The sequence below is a fragment of the Rhinopithecus roxellana genome, chromosome 14 (genome assembly GCF_007565055.1).
Source record: "Rhinopithecus roxellana isolate Shanxi Qingling chromosome 14, ASM756505v1, whole genome shotgun sequence".
In the NCBI taxonomy this organism is placed as follows: Eukaryota; Metazoa; Chordata; class Mammalia; order Primates; family Cercopithecidae; genus Rhinopithecus; species Rhinopithecus roxellana.
Genome location: NC_044562.1, coordinates 15,255,344 through 15,276,957, shown reverse-complemented (window position 1 = coordinate 15,276,957; position 21,614 = coordinate 15,255,344). Strand labels below are relative to the sequence as shown.

Sequence of the window (21,614 nt, the reverse complement as noted above, 5' to 3'; positions counted from 1 at the left end):
AAAAATTATTTAGAAAAAAAAAAAAAAAAAAACTCCATAAATTATAAAAATTTTCAGCCCTTTGAAACTTGTTCTGTCCCAGCTCAGTGCAGAGAGCGTGAGCAGGGCATCAGAATTGGATCACTTCTAAGGTCATCCAGACCGGCTGGCAGCCCCTTTTGCAGGGATGTGTCCCAGGTGCTAGCCCAGGTAGGCAGGAGCCCTGGACTCTTGATTTAGAGTTTGTTTAGTGTCCAGAGATCTGTATCCTGCCTTTTGACTTCCAGGCTCTGAGTTTGCTTTTTTATTTTATTTTATTTTTTTGTCCTTATCAGAAATCTTGAGTTCTATCTCCTTTCAGAAACTATGATAAACAGACAATTGACAGGGGAAATCAGTTGCCTCTTTGAGTCAAATGCTGGTTTCTGGAGTGAGTAAAGCCAGGTGAGCAGCAACCACTGCCACTTGAATATTGTCCGATGAGGCCGCTTTTTGCCTCCCTGTGCCATCCGATTCCTAACCACACGTGCCTGCAAAATGACAGACACAAGACACAGCCACCGAGGCCTTCTGATCCAAATAAATCAAGCTCCTGCTAAATGGCATGTAACCGCTTTACACTGAAAAGTTCACCAGATTTACACAGTAACTTCGATTTGTAGTCTTTCCAGATCACTTGGATTTCAGTCTTTCAAGATTCATTTTAATGCAGATTTAAAGTAAAGAGACATTTCACCATCTGTTTTAATAAGTAATTTAAACTCCTACTCTAAGCCCCTGCCTCCATGTTTGCAAAACAGCACCAGCTTAAGAATGTTCCTCGGTCTTTGACTTGAGAATAGGTTCCCTGAGGTACCGTGGACGCTGCAATATGGAGGCCGCCTTTGGAGGGTGGTGGAATGCAAGCAGTCTGTCTCTTCCTGGGGATGCATCAAGCATGTACAACAGGATTTCTTTCCTCAGCAGGCTGGGATCACAGTGGGGCTCACCTCGCATTTCTTCCTATTAAGTTTGCATTTCAGGATATCGGTTCATCTCTGTGCTGGCCCTGTCTTTGGGTTTAAGGGAGGGTCCCTTGACTGATCATTACCCGTGTGCTTTCTCTTTATGTTCCATTTCAGCTTCCTGAAAACTTAAATCTGAAGTTATCCAATTTTTGCTCAAACTCTCAAACACTTTTTCTCAGTCCCTGCCGCCTGAACTCTGTCTAACCTTTACCAATATTCGACAAAGTCCTTAATGAGATTGTTTTATGTTGTCGTGCTAGAAAATTGAAAATGAAAGAGCTTTGATTTCTTAGTAGAAGAATCACATAAGGGAATCTATGCACTCACTTTTATTCTTTATCTTCTAATTAGAGGATTGGACGTTTTAAAGAAGGAAAAATGAGGAGACTAGAGACTATTACAAAGGCATTATTTCAACTTTTACTTTTTTCCCTGTTTCACTTTTATTGCCACCTTGGCATGATTTTAATTTAAAATTAAGAGACCTGAAATGATCTTTGCTAATAGAGAAATAAGAAGACTCATGTTCAGAGAAGAATTTTGAAGAATTTGAAAGCATAAAACAGGACATTGCCTCTCCAAAGGGTTAGTGACTCCCAGCCTGCTTGCCTACTGCCTCCCCGGGAGATACTTCACTGTGATCCACCTGTTCCTTTGGTCTCCTCATTGGCCCCAAGCCCACGATCTGTGCTTCTCCCTATCATATCCATCACATTCCATAATCCTTCAGTGAGAGCCTTTGAGGAGCCAGGCATTCCTCTGCTTCCAATGACTCCCGTTCCCCTTGTGCTCCACACATTATGCAAATACCTGCATCCTGTAAGGCCTCACTTCTCCTCACTCCCTCTATAAAGATTTCCCAAACTTAGGACATCCCATATTGTTCTGAACTCCTCCTTTATATCTATTTTATCATTCAGCAAAGAATCAAGTACTGTCATGCAAATCACTCCATATGCATAGGTTTCGTCCTCTCACCTTGTTAAGGCTAACAGATACACACATGCATAGGTCTGTATAAACAGATATTGAGAGATGGGAATGGATAGCTGAGAGAGAGAGATGGAGACTGCACCCTTCTGGGCATCATAACCAAATGTAACTGTCATGCATTGTGGAGGCTGTAAGGAGGAGGGGGGCCAAGCACTTGTTAAAAGAAAAACTGTAGCCAAATTACATTTATAAGTGTTTAATTAAGAATGATTCGTGAATTATGCAGCCTCCTGAGTCAGAGTTGTCTCAGAGACACCAGCACAGCCACGTGGTAGAAGAAGATATGTGGACAGAAAGTGGAAGTGAAGTACAGAAACAACCAAATTGGTTATAGCTTGGCATCTGCCTTATTTGAACATGGTCTGAACAGTTGGCCACCTTTGAGTGGCCAAAACTCAGTGATTGGCTACAGTCTGTTCACAACTCTGTTGAGGTTATAGTTCATGACCTACACAGAAGCCTTTACGCTGAACTTAAAATATGTAAGGAGGCAGCTTTAGGCTAAACGTGATTTAACAATTCCCTGCTTTTGGTTATCCTCTCAATTTTGAGAGATTGACCAGAACTTTAGTCATTGATGTCACTGTCACCATTGTCAATGTACTTATTTGGTCTTGAAAATCACTGGGAAATAGCAGAATAGTGAGTTTTGTAAGGTGGGAATAATGATTTCAGGTTATTTTTTGTAAAGCTTAGAGTACAGGGTACCTCCTTATGATGGAACAAACAAACAAACAAACAAAGAACCAAACCTGGCCTGTTCTAGGATCTATGAATTTCCTTAAAGTCTTAGTTTGATTATGTCACATTTAGTACAAGTGACTACACTTTGGCTTGCTCTGGTCTGTTGGGGCCTAGTGTATGAACTCAGTCCAAAACAATTGCTTCCCATTATTTTGCTTAAAAACTCCCTCCTTTTGGTCAGTTTCTCACTTAGGTGAGAGTGTGACCAAAACTTAGGGCCTTAGCACCACTCTCAGTTACCATCATTTTGAGTTTCTAGTCTCAGCATGTTATTCACAGGTTATGGTACCCTCGTGATCACTCATTTCTTTCAGCTCTTGTCATCCCAGTTGAAGACAGACCATTTCACATTCCAGAGAAGGCTGCATGCAAACGTTTAAAACTTTTGAAAAAATACAGTGCCCCATGGAGACTACTATTAGGACTATCAGGGGATAATACCATGACTTTGGAGCGTCCTCAGAAACCAAACCAACGAAAATAAAATAGATCAAAGAATGAGCTAGATTAAGAGTCTACTCATTTTAAATAAGCAGTCTCGGTGTTAATCCCCTACAACTGAATCTCTATAATACCCGACGTGATGTATTTCTTCATGGACAAGAAGCTCCAGCAACGGCACAGATACTTTTCAGTTTAGCCAGTAAGTAAGTAATCGAGAGCAATTCTATTATTTAGCATAACTTTTATGGGAGAATATAAAATATCTTGTGTAACCATATCCTCTACAATAGAATCTGCTATAGAGCCTATCATGAGGGATGCATTTCTAATCATTGCCTCATTTACTCCAAATCATGGTCAAAAGGACCTAACAAATGATGCCCTTCTAGAATAGTGAAGATCTCCCGGCAGTGTTATTTTTAATCCATTATGTATGTTAAGAGGTGGGAAACAATGTCTGTTTCTGACTGATTATGAGGCAACGTATGTGCCATTAATGTTTTTCACCTACACTGGCCCTTCATCTCCCATCTATCAAGGTATAAGGTTACCTATGTCTAAAGCGAGCTGAAAACTCCTTCATAAATAAAAGTATACCCCATGAGTGCACACAACAGACCCCTTGCCACTTCTATCCTTCATAGAGGCATGAGCAAAGAAAAAAATCTGAAAACTAAGAGTGTTATGATAGTAGAGAATCTTGATCTGTGATCCTGTGAAAAAGCTGTCCACATCAAAGATGCTGCTGTCTTATTTATTTATTTATTTATTTATTTATTTATTTATTTATTTTTGAGACAAGGTCTCACTCTGTTATACAGCCTGGAGTGCAGTGGTGTGATCTTGGCTCACTGCAACCTCAACATCCTAGGCTCAAGTGATCCTCCCACCTCAGCCCCCAGAAGTAGCTGGGACTACAGGCATGCACCTCCGTGCTTGGTTAATTTTTTTTATTCTTATTTTTTGGTAGAGATAAGGTTTTGCAATATTGCCTAAGCTGGTCTTGAACTCCCAAGCTCAAGTGATCCATCCGCCTCGGCCTTCTGAAGTAGGAATGCTATCTCCTTCTGGGGAGAAAATTTCCTGGTTAGTTTTATCCTATGGTTTCCAATGGGTGTACAGTACCAAGACTGTGGGGAGACCCTTTTTGAGTTGTAAGATTATGAACCCCCAAATTTTGTTGTGATGTAGAAGGCAAGGGAAGTTTTTTTCACATGTTCAGCATCTTTTTTTTTTCTTTTTGAGATAAAGTCTCACTCTTACCCCCAGGCTGGAGTGCAGTGGTGCGATCTCAGCTCACTGCAACCTCTGCCTCCCAGGTTCAAGTGATTCTCCTGCTTCAGCCTCCCGAGTAGCTGGGATTACAGGCTCCTGCCACCACGCCCGGCTTTTTTTTTTTTTTTTTTGTATTTTTAGTAGAGACGGGGTTTCACCATATTCGCCAGGCTGGTCTTGAACTCCTGACCTCAGGTGATCCGTCCACCTCGGCCTCCCAAAGTGCTGGGATTACAGGCGTGAGCCATGGTGCCTGGCCATGTTCAGCATCTTAGTCTATTCAAGATAACAATATGACCAATGTTGTCATATATTTTCCCACTGGTTCTGTTCTCTGTTTGAACTCTGGCTGATACCAGTTTTGTTTATCATCATTATTTCTCTCCATTAATAAGAACCCCCAAACTATTCAAGTCCATATCCCACTGACCCCAACTCCAACCAAGTTAATATCAGTCTTGATTCTTGACCCTCCATCACATTCTTTGTCTGTGCAGATCCCATGTATGCCACAGGGTTTGGCTCAAGTCCAGCATTATCCAGTATTCCTTCCCTTCATGACTCATGTCCTTCTCCTTGTTTGGTGTCTATGTTTTGGGTATTTCCTATACTCAATTTAGCTTCCGACCATATATAATCTTGCATTATTTTCTTAGTGTATAACACATACACCTGCTGCCCACATTCCTGCTAATTTTAAAGTCCTTGAGAACAGGAATCAGACCTTCAATTGCCAAAGTGTCACCTGCTATATTTGGTTGACTGTTGAACCCTGAATAGATATTTATTCATGCCTGATACAAATGTGTGTTGCATGAATGGGTGACCCCAAAATAGGAGAGACATACAAGAATTGGTGTTGAATACAAATAAATATCTCAATGAAATTATGTCATAACAGTAGCCAAAATAAACTTTGGAATCAGCTACTTTCACTGGTTTAGGGATGTATTATAACGTAATGATAAGTATACTACATGCTAATTAAAATAAGTAAAGGCAATTTCTCACTCTGATTATTCCTAAGTGTGTTCTGAATCCAGTGATTTCAGGAACTATGGAGCCCACCATTATACTTCACGTCAAGCGACTGAGATGTGATGATGGTATTGCGGAAAACATGGCAAGTCCATAAGAGGATCATTGAGAGCCAAAATAACACTAACTAAGGAAAGTTAGAAGGTACATTCTACTTTCTAAAAGAAATAAATCTTATAGCTACTGGAGAACTACAGTGATAACAGGAGGTATTTATCATCAGTCCATTTCTAGAGCATCGATTTGAAGAAGTATGCAAGAAAACACACTTGTACTCAAAAGTCCCTTCCAAACATAGAAATCGGAATTTGTTACTAGTCCAAAAGCTATGCACAGATGGCCAGCAAATGTAGACGTGTAGAGGATTGATGAAGTAAAATAAGTAAACTTAACCAGGCATCTCCTATATAGGCACTACATCCACCACTCTAAGCGTAATCTCTTATTTATCAAAAAGTTCTAAGACACAGATATCACTATCCCTATATTTAGAGATAAGAGAACTAACTTTCTCAGAAGGTGAATAATTTCCCACAGGTCACTCAATTAGTAATTATTACAGCCTGGAATTTAACCCAAGGCAGCCTAATCTTCAAAAACAATTCCTTTTTTCATACTGCATCGCCATTAAACACAAAACCAAATACAGAATGGATTTATTTTCTGTATGTTTTGACTATTCCCCCAGTGACATCATTAGATGGAAGACTGTTAAAGTAGAAGCCAGAGAACACAGCTCCTCCTCTCATGGCCTGTGAGCTATAGGCATCCCTAGTCTGCATATGTAACAGTTATTCCATTGAATGCCCATTTAGTCAACATGCAGTAATGAAATAAAATGTTAGCAGACAGAAATACTAGCTCCTTCTTCCAGTCATCATGACAGCAAAATCAAGGAGACACGAACAAAGAAATGATTGCCAGGGTCTTCATCATCACATTAGCTGCCAGCAGGAAATCTGTGCCACTGAAAACTTTGACAACTCCTCCGTTAACAGCCTAATAAACTCAGTTGCATGTCCTGCTATGACAATGGACAATTTTATTCCTTTTTATATTTTCTGCAATATATATATAGCCATCCAAAAGTCCTATTTATGCTAATGCCTTAAAATTTGGAACTACAGCTATGCCAACTGAAGGATCATTTACAAGCTAGTTTGAGAGCAAATGGGGACGTAGTGTGAGGCTCTTTAAGAAATACTCTTTAAATGAAAAGCAGGATGCTCAATTCTTCCATCAAATTAAAAACGGGAAGTTTTCCTACATTATGGCTAAAGGGAAAGTCTACCAGAGGTTGTGGCCTGTTATCTGATTTGCCATCTTTCACTTTCCCTCAATAAGGAAGGAAGGGATATTAGTATATTTCAAGGTAGTGCCAATCATTTGAAAATTAGAACTCCATTCTCTCAATACTTATTTTGCATGAGCAATATTCCAGACCTGGTATAGGAGTTGGGAACATATACAAATAAAACAAAACAAAAATGCATGGCCTCAAGGAGCTCAACCTAATGCCAGAGAAAGATCAAAAGTCAATTATTGCCACCACCTGTACACGTGGAGGTGCTACCGGAGCAGAGCACTGAGTAGAATAGAGAATAGACAATTATCTGGAAGACAAGTCCCGAAGAACATTCCAGGAGAAGTAACTTCAAGGTCAAAACACTGGGAAGATAAGAAAAACTGAACATGCTCAGGGAACGAATAGTGGATCACAATTGCTATAAAGTGGAGACATACGGGGCCATGGCTGAAAACGGTTTATGACCCAAGAGGGTTCCAAATAATGAAGGGCCTCACTTACTGAGATCAAATAGTAAAGGGTTTTCTTCAATAAGATTATAGAGAGCCACTAAAGAATTTGAAGTTGGACAATGATATAATCAAAGTCGCTTTTAGGAAACAACAGAAGCTATATTTTAAAAGAACCCTGGAATTTCCCTAACAACAGACCTTGTCTAGAGCATGCTATAGCTGAAAAATCTTGGAAAGAGTCACAATATTCAGGCTTTTGTCCTGCTGGGCTCTTGCACCTGACTGTCCTTGGGCTCTCCATATTAAACCGCTGTATGTCTCATGACTTTCCTCTGTACATTAAAGAGTACATCCCTCACCAAGGTTGCAGTGGGAACAAAATGATGTAAATACATGAGAAGAAATCTATAAGAAAGGGTTATGATCATACTTGTCAGAGAGATTTCATGCCCATTGATTCATGAATTTATCCCAATAGCACTAAGGGGCAGATTCTATTATTTTCCCTTGAATATGGCAGAAATAAGGCTCACATTGCTGAAATAACCTGCTATACATAGGTCACAGTGTTACTGTGTTATAGAATTTTAAAGAATGGAGAAATGTATTCTGAATTTTGTCTCTGAATTACATAGTCAAAATATATTTGCAAGAATCAGAATGAACACACTGGAAATTCCTTCATTTCATGACAACTTAGTCAAGTCAGTCATAGTTTTAAAAAATACTGATAAATTATACTGAACAATCACATTATGTCTTCATTTTATTATTGGTCACTACTCTTATTACTCTTTGAGTTGACTCATTCCAAATGAAAACCCAAGTAATTAAACTACACCAAATACTTCAAGGGGAAGCTGAAAGAGCTGTGATGCTTGGAAAACATTCCTCACGTTTTAACCTGTTTTATTTTTAAAACTTATTTGAGGTAACCATGTAAATGAACACTTAGTGTTTTCTATAGACAAGATGTGGACTATCTGGTTTGTGTAATTGTTATTTTGGGCTAGCATATTATAAAATGGTTAAGAAAAGAAACAGAAACTATTGAGTGAGATTATAGCACATTCTCATTCTGAGTCATGCTGCTAGAACAAATCAAAACAATTTTCCTTAGTGACCATGTATAATCCACGTATAATCCACACAGTATTCATGAGGAATCATGGATCACAAAAAGTAAGTGACTTGCCTAAGGTCATTTGTGGCAGAGAGGATCTGACTCATGCAGGAGTCCCCCACTTCCTCCTACAACCCATCACTGGGGTTCTATTGGTGATATTTTGCCTCTTGGTTTTTCTACTGATGGCAACACCTGTGCCAAAACCTAACCTCTACTTGGTAGTCCATGGTAGAAAAAGTGTATGGTAGAAATCTATAGTAGAAAACGGCCATATGACCTAGTAGCATAGAAAGGATGCCTCTTACATGAAAAAGTATTTCTAAACTTTTACCGAAATTACTTTATATATATATGTAATAGATACCATTTAACCTGGAAATGCCCAATTTCAAATATTGTGCTAGATGTTGTCTGTTTCTTGCCTCTAATCCACATAACAATCGTGTAAAGGAGTTACTGTTATTTTAGAGACCAAAAACAACCAAGGCTAAAAGAAGTTAAACAATTTGTCTGATACCGGCGAACTACTGATAACCTCGATCTGTCTGGATTCAGAGAGGAGGCACAAATGAAAACTGTGTCTTCATATATTGAGTTTATTATCTATGTATATTCCAGATCACTTCTTACTCATGGGACTTACTAGAGCTTTGTATTTCTCTGGCAATTAATCTTCTGTTGATTGAAATACATTAGAAATAAGTGCTCAGTTTCTCTTGCTCAGTATTCAAAGTAAATAACGATTCTCCAAAGGAAGCAACATCAGCAATTAAATTATATTCAGTTAATTATCTTCTCTTATATTTTGGAATCTTTTGTTGCTTGTAGGGGTTTGGAACAAAGCTAAAACTTGTGATTACATTTCTTGCTCTTTATTAACCCAGTGTAAATATTTGAAGTTGGCTTTACTGTAACCTCAATTAACAAGGGGGTGGAGGAAAATGGAGAGAAAGACACAGAGAAAGAGGAAGGAAAGAACAAATCGAACCAATTAACATGTAGGATATGACTGTGGGGAACTCTCAAATCACTGAAATGTATTCAAAAGGAAGAAAATCAATCCAAGGTGAATATACACCCTCCATTCCTTCCTTTCTCTGATAAGAAGCCTTTGGATTAGTTTTGCTTTTAAAACCTGTGTGCTCCATAAAATATTTAAGAGCGCTCATCTTTTCACTTAAGATGTAATGTGAAGAGAAAGTGTTTGCAAGCCATCTAGAACTAAGTTCAAACTCCACCGGTTCTGTGGCTTTAAGCATTTTGGCCATAAAAGAATGTTTACGTTCAGTGATTGTCTGCTATGTTTAAATAGGTGCCAAATATGCAAGGAGAAATGCATAGAAAACAGGCAGTTTGCAAAGAAAAACAAGAAGCAGACAATTTTTATATGGTGGAATAAGTGCTATGTGAGAGGCTGATAAAGGAGCCAAAAGAAGCAATAGCTGCAAAAGACTCGCTCAGATTTCTTGCATCAGTTGACAGAGGTCCCTCAGGAAAAGACAGTGATAAGAAGTCTTTGTGGCCAAGAGATGTGCAAATCTGAATATCCAGTTGTTTGAAGAGCCGCTGGAGTCTAACAGGGTTAGAGTTAAGAATGTGAGATGACATGTGCTCAGCACTGAGAATGGCATATGGCACTTTCATAGGGCTCAACAAATGTCCATTCCTTTCCCCTTAGCCTAGAACACTGGGTGAACCCCAAACATCCCCTGTGCTCATCCTTATCTTTGGTCCTTATTTTGATGCCCACCCTTGAAAAACACCCTCCTGACACCTCTCTGACTCCCCAGTCCACACTTTACGCACAGGTTCAATCTCTTCTTTAAGAAGACTTTCTTTCTTTCTTTTTAAATTGTATTTTCGGTTTGGGGGTACACATGCAGGTTTGTTCCATAGGTAAACACGTGTCATGGGGATTTGATGTACAGATTATTTCATCACTCAGGTATTATGCCCAGTAACCAATAGTTATCTTTTCTGCTTCTCTCACTCCATCCACCCCACCACCCTCAAGTAGACCCCAGCTGTTTCCTTTTAAGAAGACTTTCTCACATCCAGTTCAGCCTGCTCAGATCTCTCCCTCCCAGAAGTAGCATTCCCCTTACAGGCAGTTCTGTGCACTCAATTGCACAGTGCATTCCCTGTTCATTAACAGATTCAAGGAGGTTGGAGATTTTTTCCTGCTCTCAACAGCAGTGAATGCTTTTGAATCACCTGACCCTGACAAAACCTGGGATAGTCATGAATGAACAAATTCTCTTGGATCAGCAAATTCCACTGCATTCCAATACTGCCACAGTCTTAGGCTGCCGACGAAAATTACTGATTTCTTTCTTTCTTTCTTTTTGAATTAGCTTCCTCAGGTTGAATTTTATTGGTTTTCTTATTTCATTTTTTCCCCTTATTGTGCTTTTTTTCCATCTTCTCCCTAAATATCTATCCAGTTGTGTAACAATTACCAATCACTATGATGAAAAAGTACTCGGCCTGTAATCCCAGCACTTTGGGAGGCCGAAGTGAGTGGATCACCTGAGGTCAGGAGTTCGAGACCAGCCTGGCCTCCATGGTGAAACCCCATCTCTACTAAAAATACAAAAATTAGCTGGTGTGGTGGCCTGTGCTTGTAATCCTAGCTATTCGCAAGGCTGAGGTAGGAGAATCACTTGAACCTGGGAGGCGGAGGTTGCAGTGAGCCAAGATTGCACCACTGCACTCTAGCCTGTGGGTGACAGAGCAAGACTCTGTCTCAAAAAAAAAAAAAAAAAAAAAAAAAAAAAGAAAAAAGAAAAAGAAAAAAAAAGTACTCGGTGGTATATTATGTATCTAGACATCTCTGTGAATAGTCTGTTCCTGAAACAACCCTCTTCTGACTCCTAGGTTACACTTTCCTTAGTACTTTCTTTTTTTTTTTTTGAGACAGAGTCTAGCTCTGTCGCCCAGGTTGGAGTGCAGTAGTGGCGCCATCTCAGCTCACTGCAAGCTCCGCCTCCCGGGTTCACACCACTCTCCCGTCTCAGCCGCTCGAGTTGCTGGGACTACAGGGGCCACCACACCCGGCTAATTTTTTGTATTTTTAGTAGAGATGGGGTTTCATTGTGTTAGCCAGGATGGTCTCGATCTGCGGACCTCGTGATCCGCCCGCCTCGGCCTCCCAAAGTGCTGGGATTACAGGCGTGAGCCACCGCACCCAGCCAGTACTTTCTTTCTTTGTTTTGGTTATCACTCCTTCTTGATTGTATCTCTTCTTGAGTCTCTTAAAATATTTTACTTTCAAGGTCCTACCCTTGGCCTACTCATCTACTCAAAAGGCTTCAGCAACTATATACCCACTGATTCTGATATTCCCCTTGGACCTCACTCCAGAGTTTTCCAGCTAATTCTGCACAGTGGGAAACTTTCCAGGCAAATACCGTGCCCCAAACTAGAATGAAGTCCAACTACTAAATCTCCTCCTCTTTCTACACATCCTCTGTCTATTTAAACAGCAGCTAATATGAAACAGGAAATTTGTATTTGTCAGGCACCATGCTAAATACTTTAAGAAGATTGTTTTACTCAATCCTCATAACATTTCTTTGAAATGATTGCTCTTATTAACCCCATATGACAGGGGAGGAAGTCAAAGCACATGGAGCTCACATGGCTACTTGGCCGAGGTCATGTATCTTGTAAATTGTAGGGCCTGTATTTCACACTAGGCTGTCACACTGAGACAGACTTCAGGACTTAGTCACTTAATTCTTCATCCATGAGGTCTTCCAAGTTAAAAAGCTGAAAGTCATCCTTCTATCTACTGTGTTCAATTTTTCTTTAAGTCTACTTGATCCAATTTTAGATATGCCTTTCATATCAGGTTCCTGCTTTCCGGCTTGTGCTGATTCTCATTATTTGCTGCCCACAAAATTGCAAATTGCATACAGTATCTGTCCCTAGCACCCACATCTTCCATCTTCAGTATATGCTCCAAAGCACCATCACCATTACATTAAAAAAAAAAAAAAAAAACTGATGAACAAAGCAAACAACAAATATTAGCAACCCAATCCTCAACACTAAAATGAATCCAACAAACTGTGGCTGGCTCTTAGCTGGCCAGCAGAGAAGTAAGTTCCTTCTCAATTCATCACCTGCCTTTTCTACCCTGTTGCATTTCCTGCATCTCCTTCCCGCCCCCACTCCCCATTTCATCTTCAATTCTAGCTATGCCAGGTGTCTCATAGCCCCCACTTTGTTGCTTGACACTTCCTGTCATTTTGCCTTTGTTCATGGAGCTCCCTCTTCCTGCAAGGCCATTGTCTGTGCTCTTCTTTCTCAACTCTCAAATCTCTGCTCAAAGGTCAGTTATTTTTAGAACTTTCTCAAGAAAGTAACAATGCTCTTGCTACAGTAACTTGACATTGTTATGTGCACATGCCTCATAAATTCATTTTTTTTTTTTGTATACATCAAAGAGTGGATATATACTATGTGTCAGGGATTAGAGGAGAGGCTGGAGACCCTGGGAAGATTCAGATATCATCCTGCTCTTATGGAATTCCCACTAAGAGCACACTGAATTATCTTTTTCTGCTTAAGCTTCTGTCTCACCATTTCCATAATAGCCTATATGCCACCAAAGCCTTGAATGTGACGGTACAAGTGTAAGTAAGACATGTTTTCTCACCTACATAGGTTTATAGTCTCAGTAGGTCGTTAACATAAATAACATTAATGATAATAAAAGCGTTGCTTAATGTCATAAGACAAAGCAGGGTGTAAATTCAATTCCCCTTCTCCTCCTCCTCCTCCTCCTCCTCCTCCTCCTCCTCCTCTTCTTCTCCTCCTCCTCCTCCTTCTTCCTCTTCTTCCTCTTCCTCTTCCTTCTTCTTCTTTCTCCTACTTCCCCTTTCTAGTTGCAGTTGAGAACAATTGTTAATAGCATTTAGGATTAATGATGGAGATAAATGTTTTTTAGATCTTTATGGGAAATGGAATAATATTTATTAGGATAAGCACTGACCTAAGCTTAGAGATATGAGCAATATTGTTAAATGAGTTCCCCTATTACCAGAATTTCCTACCCTATCCAACTTTTCATTTCAACCACTCAAATGCCATGTGGTCAAAGGACCATTTACCTACTGTTAAAGCTAGTGTTATACCTCTGCAATGATTACTAGAGCGTCTGATAGCCAGATGACTTGATATGCTTTGAATCAATACTTGGCTATTGACTTCCCCATAGAAGAAGCACTACATCAGCCTTGGAAGAAGAAGAAAGCTGACATCCTTCTGCAAAGCTGGAAAATGAGCTAAAGGGCATTGTTAGGATGTCAGAGAGGCTACACTATTGAAAAGGGATTGGCAAAGGCTGAAAAATGGTGCAAAGACCCTGAGCAGGGCACATGTGATTGTCATCAGAGATAAATATCGAGAAGATCAAGGAAAAGTGCTTGTATCACTTACTGGGTCTGTTCAATGTGACAGTAACCACTAAATTCATAGTCTAATGAATCAAATGTACTTTCAAAAAGTACTTGTTGAATGAAAAAACAAAATTCTGTGGAAGTAATCTTATTCCTATAATACAAGTCATCTGAAAAAAAATTTCTTTTTAATCTGAAACTCACAATAAGGGTCAATAATAATCTCTATTTTAATATGCCACTGTGTTAGTAAAAATATATGTAAAATAGTTTTATAAGTTGTAGTAAACAATAATGGCAGAGAAGGTAAAACAAAATCTAAGAAAATAGTGATCAGAGTGTAAACTGTAAGAAGAGTTTAGGAAAACAAGTTGGAAATATGGATCAAGATTCTTAAAACTATTCAGAACTTTTGACTCAATAAAGCAGTTTCTGAGGTTTGTTTAAGTGAGCCATAGAACTTGTGGTATTGGATAATAATTAAATACAAACATGCTCAACATAGTTCTGGTTACAATAATAAATATTTAGAAACAACACAGGTCCTCTGCCTCTCCCACCAAAATAGGAAAGACAAGGAAAAACATTAAGATGGTTGCATATAGAAAAAAAAAAAGTCTTGGGCTATTTATTTTGGAGTTCTTAAAATCATATTTATAGGTATGGCAGTAGCATGTGAAAAGCTCTAGTTATAATGGTAAGTGTGTTTCAGTATTCTCTGGGGAAAGTGCTTTATAGGAATCCCATGTGGCCTTCAGGAATGAATGACTAGTGCAAATCACGTTTTTGTTTTTGTTTTTGTTTTTGTTTTTGAGCCAGGCAAGTTCTGCATTGTCCCAGAACACAGCATATATATGTCTACTATCATGTCTTAGCCCTTGACAGTCTGTTTTCGACAAACCTCCCTTTTCCTTTTGTCCATTTCAATTTTAGAAGTCCTCCAAGTCATTCTACTTCCTTCCATAATGCTTTCACGATTATTCTAGAACACAAAAAGTCTCTTATCTCTATCTCTCAGTCTTCTAGAACTGTATTTTAAATTATGATCTCACACTGTTCTACTGTGTCTTAAGCAATATGAAGGAGGTCATGAATGTCCCATCACCAAGTTTGTAATATGGAAGTTTACAAATGCCTTGCTTGTTTGAAGGTATAAATAAGATGTAGGATTTAGCATCTGGCATCAACAGGCAAATTCCCTTGGTTTAAAGCCTAACCCCTACCATTTACTAGATATGAGACCTTGTGGAATTTATATAAGCTTTCTGGGCCTCAATGTTCTCATCTGTAAAATGGAGATAATAACACTATGCATATCCCTTTACTGTTATGCTGTACTGATATCTATCTATCTATCTATCTATCTATCTATCTATCTATCTATGCCCTAATATCTCACAATCAAAAATCTGCTCCTTTTAATCTTAATTTGGATTCTTAGTAAAGTAGATATGATATACCATGACCAAAATATACCCTGAGTACTTAGAAGCGTGGCTTTGATTATACAACCTCTGAACTTGCACACTGTATTCAACTAATAACCGTGGTATCTATCTCTGGGAGTTGAAAGGCATTGAACTTGGTTGGGTTGCCAGGGATTGATCTGGTAGACTGCAAACACTGTTTTTATTCAGTTACTCCTCTGGAGAATAGGACACCACTTTCAGAGAAATTTTCTAACCATAACAACTTACAAACATCATATGATAGTCTCCAATGGCACTTTATGGGGTAGATTTCCTCTTCATATGGGAAAGCTGCCACAGATGGGACAGAAATTGCTCACACATTCATCATCTTTTTCTTAAAAAGGTGTGGTTTTGAATGATGTATGTTTGAAAAGTGACCAAACTAGCATATCCAAGTCCCTTATGTATCATCAAGTAAGGATAAAAAGAAATTAAGACTGACTGAAGATATCTCTACTTTCGACAACAGCATGCTGTGTCTACACACTTCGGGAATTTCCATTTTGTTATTCCTTAGAGAGTCCATTGTGCCCACCTCACCCATGCCCTCTCTTGTCCACAAAGGCTGGACAAAAAGCAGTTAATCCTATCTGTCCTAAGTCCGTCCTCTTGCTTCACATTTACTAGAAAGCACCAGCATTGAGGAGGGAAAGACTATTTCTGAAGAGCTTGACAAAACTAAGAGAATACTCAAGACATTATTATAAATAATTTATTAATCCAAAGGGTTTTTATTTCTTATTTCAACTGTGGCCAATTCCTTCAGTAAAACATCCCTCAACACAGCAAGGAATCTGTCATTTCCACAAGTGCAGAATTTCAGGCCTATTTGTTTTTGTTTTTGCCAGAGAGTGCCCTGTGTGCCATCTTCTGCACTGCAGAAGCTCTCACCTGGCCTGTGAGTGCGACCCAAGCTTGCTGAGAGGGAGACACAAGCTTGCTGATGAAACCACTTGGTTTGCAAAATGACTAAAAATAATGGTCCTCACCCAACTGGGGGAGAGGGAAATTAGTTAGAGGGAGGACAAATATTTGAATTGCACGAAGTACTAAGGTGTGCTTGCCAAATGTCACAATTATTCAAGGGATTTTGATTGGTTCTGGCTGGGTGCCCAGAAGCGAGATAGAGTTTCACAAAGTTGCAGCCTACAGTGTAGGCATTGAGCAATTTCACAGAAAAGGAAATAGGAAGGTGTTTAAAAAAATGATATTTTTAAGGTTTTTGTGCGTTGAGTCTCCTGCTCATCGGGCTTGACAGTGTTCCTTTAAAAACCAGCACCTCACCTCCATTGATTTTCAACTTCACACTTTTTTTTTAAAGCTCGACATCTTCTATTTTTAGCCTGATGGATGAAGTAAATTAAAGGAGAACAGTATCCATAGAGATGAACTCCTCAAAAAATTGTTAAATTACTTTTGGAGAAAGTGAGCGGAATAAGCTTTAACAGTCACAGGAATGTTGTAATGTGATTTGGCTGAAATTAGGGTTGCTGTGACTTAAATCTTCATGTTTCCCTTGTCTTGCTATTAAATTGATGGCCATTTAAGTTGTCTCTGAACTTCTTATAGCAGCACTGACATTACAATCTGGATAGCCTTATGTGGGTCCTGCAGTGTTTCTCTATAGGTATATATTGTTCTTGGCTATTTGGTGATAATATTTTTGGAACCAGACTTAAAACTTAGAAATTGGTGTTTACTGGGACTCTTAGATAAAAACACCTAATTTTAGCCTTAGATGAACCCAGAAGAATTCATTAGTTTTTCTTCCTAGGACCTGCAAAAAAATAAAAGGATTCCCGAAGTGATAAAATCATACACATATTCACATATAAGAACTAGGTAAAGGCCAGGCATGATGGCTCACGCCTGTAATCCCAGCACTTTGGGAGTTCGAGGCAGGAGGATCCCGAGGTCAGGAGATAGAGACCACTGTAGCTAGCATGGTGAAACCCCGTCTCTACTGAAAATATAAAAAATTAGCCAGGCATGGTGGCGGGCACCTGTAGTCCCAGCTACTTGGGAGGCTGAGGCAAGAGAATGGCGTGAACCCAGGAGGCGGAGGTTGCAGTGAGCCGAGATAGCACCACTGCACTCCAGCCTGGGCGACAGAGTGAGACTCCACGTCAAAAAGAAAAGAAAAGAAAAGAAAAAAAGAGCTAGGTAAAATTTAAACTCAATCTCTGTTATTCCAGTGTTCTTTTCACTGTTCTAAATTTCTTTTTAATTTTATTTTTATTTTTAATTTTTGTGGGTGCAGAGTAGGTGTATATGTTTATGGGGTACACGAGATATTTTGGTACTGGCATACAATGCATAATAATCACTTCATAGAAAATTGGGTATTCATCCCCTCAAGCATTTATCCTTTGTGGTATGAACAATCCAATGATACTCTTCTAGTTACTTTGAATTCTACATTTTTCAGTAGAAAACTTTTAATAAGATTTTTTTAAATAAAGCCAAACAATTTTTGTTTGTTTCTGTAGGCAACTAACAGCAATAACCACATACCCCTGATGACCAGTGGACTACAGGACTAGTTCTTCTCTAATTTGATCAGACTTCCCTATGGACATCATCAGTGAATCCTGCTTTGAAGGAATGGAGGAGGCTAAGGAATGGCTGAGAGGTCTTTAAGGATGAGAATATCAATCTCACTTATCTTTGCTCGGTCTGGTTCCAGCCCTATTGACATCTACCATGTTCTTTCCGAATCTCCAAGTGCCAGCCCAACAACAGCAGGCACTTAAGAAAAACTGACGAGAACTGTCCCAGAATGATAGTTCTCACTGGAGTCCTCAGAATAGCTCCAGGCCTTGGCTCTACTCTTACATCTAGAAAATGTTTATCTTAGCCTGCTACCTTCTAAGCCAATTTCAAATTTCTAATTTTTCATGAAATGCTCTACAATTCCACACAGTGCTTTCAGAAGTATCTTTCTCAATCACACTTACAGTCCATAGTTGGGCATACATTTCTCTGACTGGCAAACTTTCTATACTTTTTCATGTGTTTTCCCCCACCCATGGTCTCAATAAGACTATACAATTATAAAAATCAGGGCTGGGCCGGGCCCAATGGCTCACACCTGTGATCCCAGAGCTTTGGGAGGCTGAGGCAGGTGGATCATGAGGTCAGGAGTTCAAGGCCACCCTGGCCAACACGGTGAAACCCCGTCTCTACTAAAAATACAAAATTTAGCCAGGTGTGGTGGCAGGTGCCTGTAATCCCAACTACTCTGGAGGCTGAGGCAGGAGAATCACTTGAAACCAGGAGACGGAGGTTGCAGTGAGCGAAGATCGAGTCACTGCACTCCAGCCTGGGCAACAAGAGCAAAACTCTCTCTCTCCAAAAAAAAAAAATAATAATAATTAATTAATTAAAAAAATCAAGGCTCATATTCTTTACTTGTTTTCTATCCCTCACTCCTTATCCTGTGTATACCCTAGCCTACCTCTGTCTCACCTCTTACCACTGCTCCTCACCTTCAGCACCCTCCAGCCATCTGGAACCATTGGAAAATTCTGATTTTCCCCAGAGCAGAGGACCCGTGTGCTTTATGTCTCCGTTTGTTTCTTTGCTTCTGAGTATCCTTTTTCTTTCCTTCTTCCTTTCTTCCTTTCTTCTTTCTTTCTTTCTTTCTTTCTTTCTTTCTTTCTTTCTTTCTTTCTTCTTCTTTCTTCTTTCTTCTTCTTTCTTTCTTTCTTCTTTCTCTCTCTCTCTCTCTCTTTCTCTCTTTCTTCTTTTTTTTTTGTTTCTTGTTTTCTCCCATATTTCTACAACAAGGTCAGCTCAGGTCTTCTATTTGAAGTCTCCCTAACACTGGCCTTGACAGGCAGTCATTAGCACTTATCATCAATATTCAGGTTCTGTTTTCTCCCATTCCATGGTAAAAATTACACCTCAGCCCCTATTGAAGTTGAGTGTGCCCACATGGCTTTATTTGGCCAATAGAATGTGAGTGGAACTAATGTTTTCTACTTCAAGTAGAAGCTTTGAAAAGCTAGTGCATGCTTCCCTGTGCTTCCCTCCCTGTGTTTCCTCTTACTACAGCAACCTTCCAGATAATAGAACTTAGTTACCATCTAAGAATGAGGACAAGTTGGAAGAAGGGCCTCTGTCATGCTTGATGGACTTGTGACACAGGCATGGCATGGACCTTGTTACTTAGACCACAGAGATGTTAGTTGGTTTATTACAGCAGCCTAACAACTCATCAAGACAATGCAATTGACTTAATAGCTCCCTCTTGTGTGCCTACAGCACCTTCCCTTGCTTCCACCTTAAACTTATTCAACTGTATTGTCATGATCCCATTTCCTGTCTGTTTTGCTGGTAGACCATAAACTCCACAAGAATATGGCTTGTATCCATGCATCCTCTGTGCCCAACAAAGTGTTTGGTATATAATAACCTCTTAAAACACACATGTTGAATGAGTCAATAAAACATGCCTACCCCATGCTAAATAGATCCTGAAGTTAACAATGGTATTCCTGGAGTTTTGCCCATCCCACCAGGAGCAAATGCTCAATCTACTCACAGTTGTGGCAGGTGGCACCAGTGTAACTTGTGTCACTGCAGTTACAATAGAAGGTGGTCCAGGACTGGGAGCAGCTTCCTCCATGTTCACAGTAGTTTGGCAAACACCTAATGAAAGAAAACATAAATGAAAAGAACCAAATCAATGGACAGAAAGGGGAAAGCAAAAATGCCTCATATCCAACTGCCTCAATTAATAGTAGATATTGATTTGCTATACTCCCATACCTAAGGCAGGTTGAATGACGTCAAAATAGTAAGAATATTACAGTTTTACCACAAAAGGTAGAATCACCTTGCATTACTGGGCAATTAAAGTTTCAGAACTGATGTAGGTATTTAAGTTAAGAATGTTATTATTAAGGCAAATCCATGTTGACTTAAAGTTCATTTGAAGCGGCCAGAATTTGTAAGGTTTTTCACTTACCAAAAAAATAAAATGTATAAAGATAATCATTTTACATTTTTTTTTTAATGGTTTTGCATTTTTAAAGGAGAGGCAGATAATTGAGGTCATTGTCCTCATGCTTCTTTTCTGGGGAATGACCAGGTACCTATTTTAAACTGCACAAAGACAACATGAAATTAGAAAAGATGACACTCGTGCATCTAAAATGCAAGGATACTTCATCATTTGTAAAAGTATACATGCTATTTTCAAAACAAAGGCTTCACTACTTAAGGTCAAAATAATATGGCTATTCTGAAAAATATTTTTACCACACACATTAAAAACTCTATAAAATATTTATATAATTTGAATCAGCAATCACACTGAGATGACCCTTTCTTAAGGCTATTGTTCAAAATATGAAAAATATATATGCTAATTGGTGTTATTCACAATGATGCCATTCATAATGGTGAATCGACGTAAGTGTCCAACATTAGAAAATTACTCAGGAAATCTGTAGTACATAAAATAATAAAACTACAACAAATGATGTGGACAAAAATGATTATAACAGACCCGGAGTAGACTAAGTAAAAGTTTAACATACGAAGCATGAACACAGCCAAATAAAACACAGCCTTTATAAATTTCAAAAATAGCGGAAAGGAAAAATCTTTAGAATTAGTCGGGCTTAACAGGAGTGGAGATAACGTTTATTCCATATAGAAATCACAGACTTTCGGGAGACATGTATCTGAGTTCAAATCCCATTTACTACATGGTGCCTTTGGGTTATTCTTTGCACCTCTTATACTGCTGCCATTAAGAGATAACCTGGCTGGTGCTCAGTAAATGTAGTGAATAAAATTAAGAGTAAAAACAATGATACGTATCATAATTTTTGAAAACAATCTTTCTTTTTTTTTTTTTTTTTTTTTTTGAGACGGAGTCTCGCTCTGTCGCCCAGGCTGGAGTGCAGTGGCTGGATCTCAGCTCACTGCAAGCTCCGCCTCCCGGGTTCACACCATTCTCCTGCCTCAGCCTCCCGAGTAGCTGGGACTACAGGCGCCGCCACCTCGCCCTGGCTCGTTTTTTGTATTTTTTAGTAGAGACGGGGTTTCACCGTGTTAGCCAGGATGGTCTCGATCTCCTGACCTCGTGATCCGCCCGTCTTGGCCTCCCAAAGTGCTGGGATTACAGGCTTGAGCCACCGCGCCCGGTTGAAAACAATCTTTATAGGGCCTGAGAGAGTACAGGAGAGTAAGTTCCGTGAATTTAAAAAGAAAGAGGGTGCAAACAATGAAGTTACAGAAGTGGTATGTAATACAATAAATGGGTTCATTGTGACGCCACTAAGAGTCTGAGGCAAGCAAAAGTGAGATGATTTACTCTGACTGCCCTATATAGGTAGGAAAGCCTCCAGCAATGATTGTT

The 21,614-nt window shown here is 39.3% G+C and overlaps 1 protein-coding gene across 2 annotated transcripts in view; it reads right to left on the bottom strand.

Annotated features, from left to right (window-relative positions):
* The window catches only part of CNTNAP5 (contactin associated protein like 5), an 886,717-nt gene that overhangs the window by 336,195 nt on the left and 528,908 nt on the right, over positions 1-21,614 (bottom strand). For both annotated transcript variants that reach the window (XM_010356733.2, XM_030916676.1), the window contains exon 11: positions 19,788-19,894. In XM_010356733.2, the coding sequence (XP_010355035.1) occupies positions 19,788-19,894 (107 nt within the window). The remainder of the gene's footprint in view (positions 1-19,787; positions 19,895-21,614) is intronic.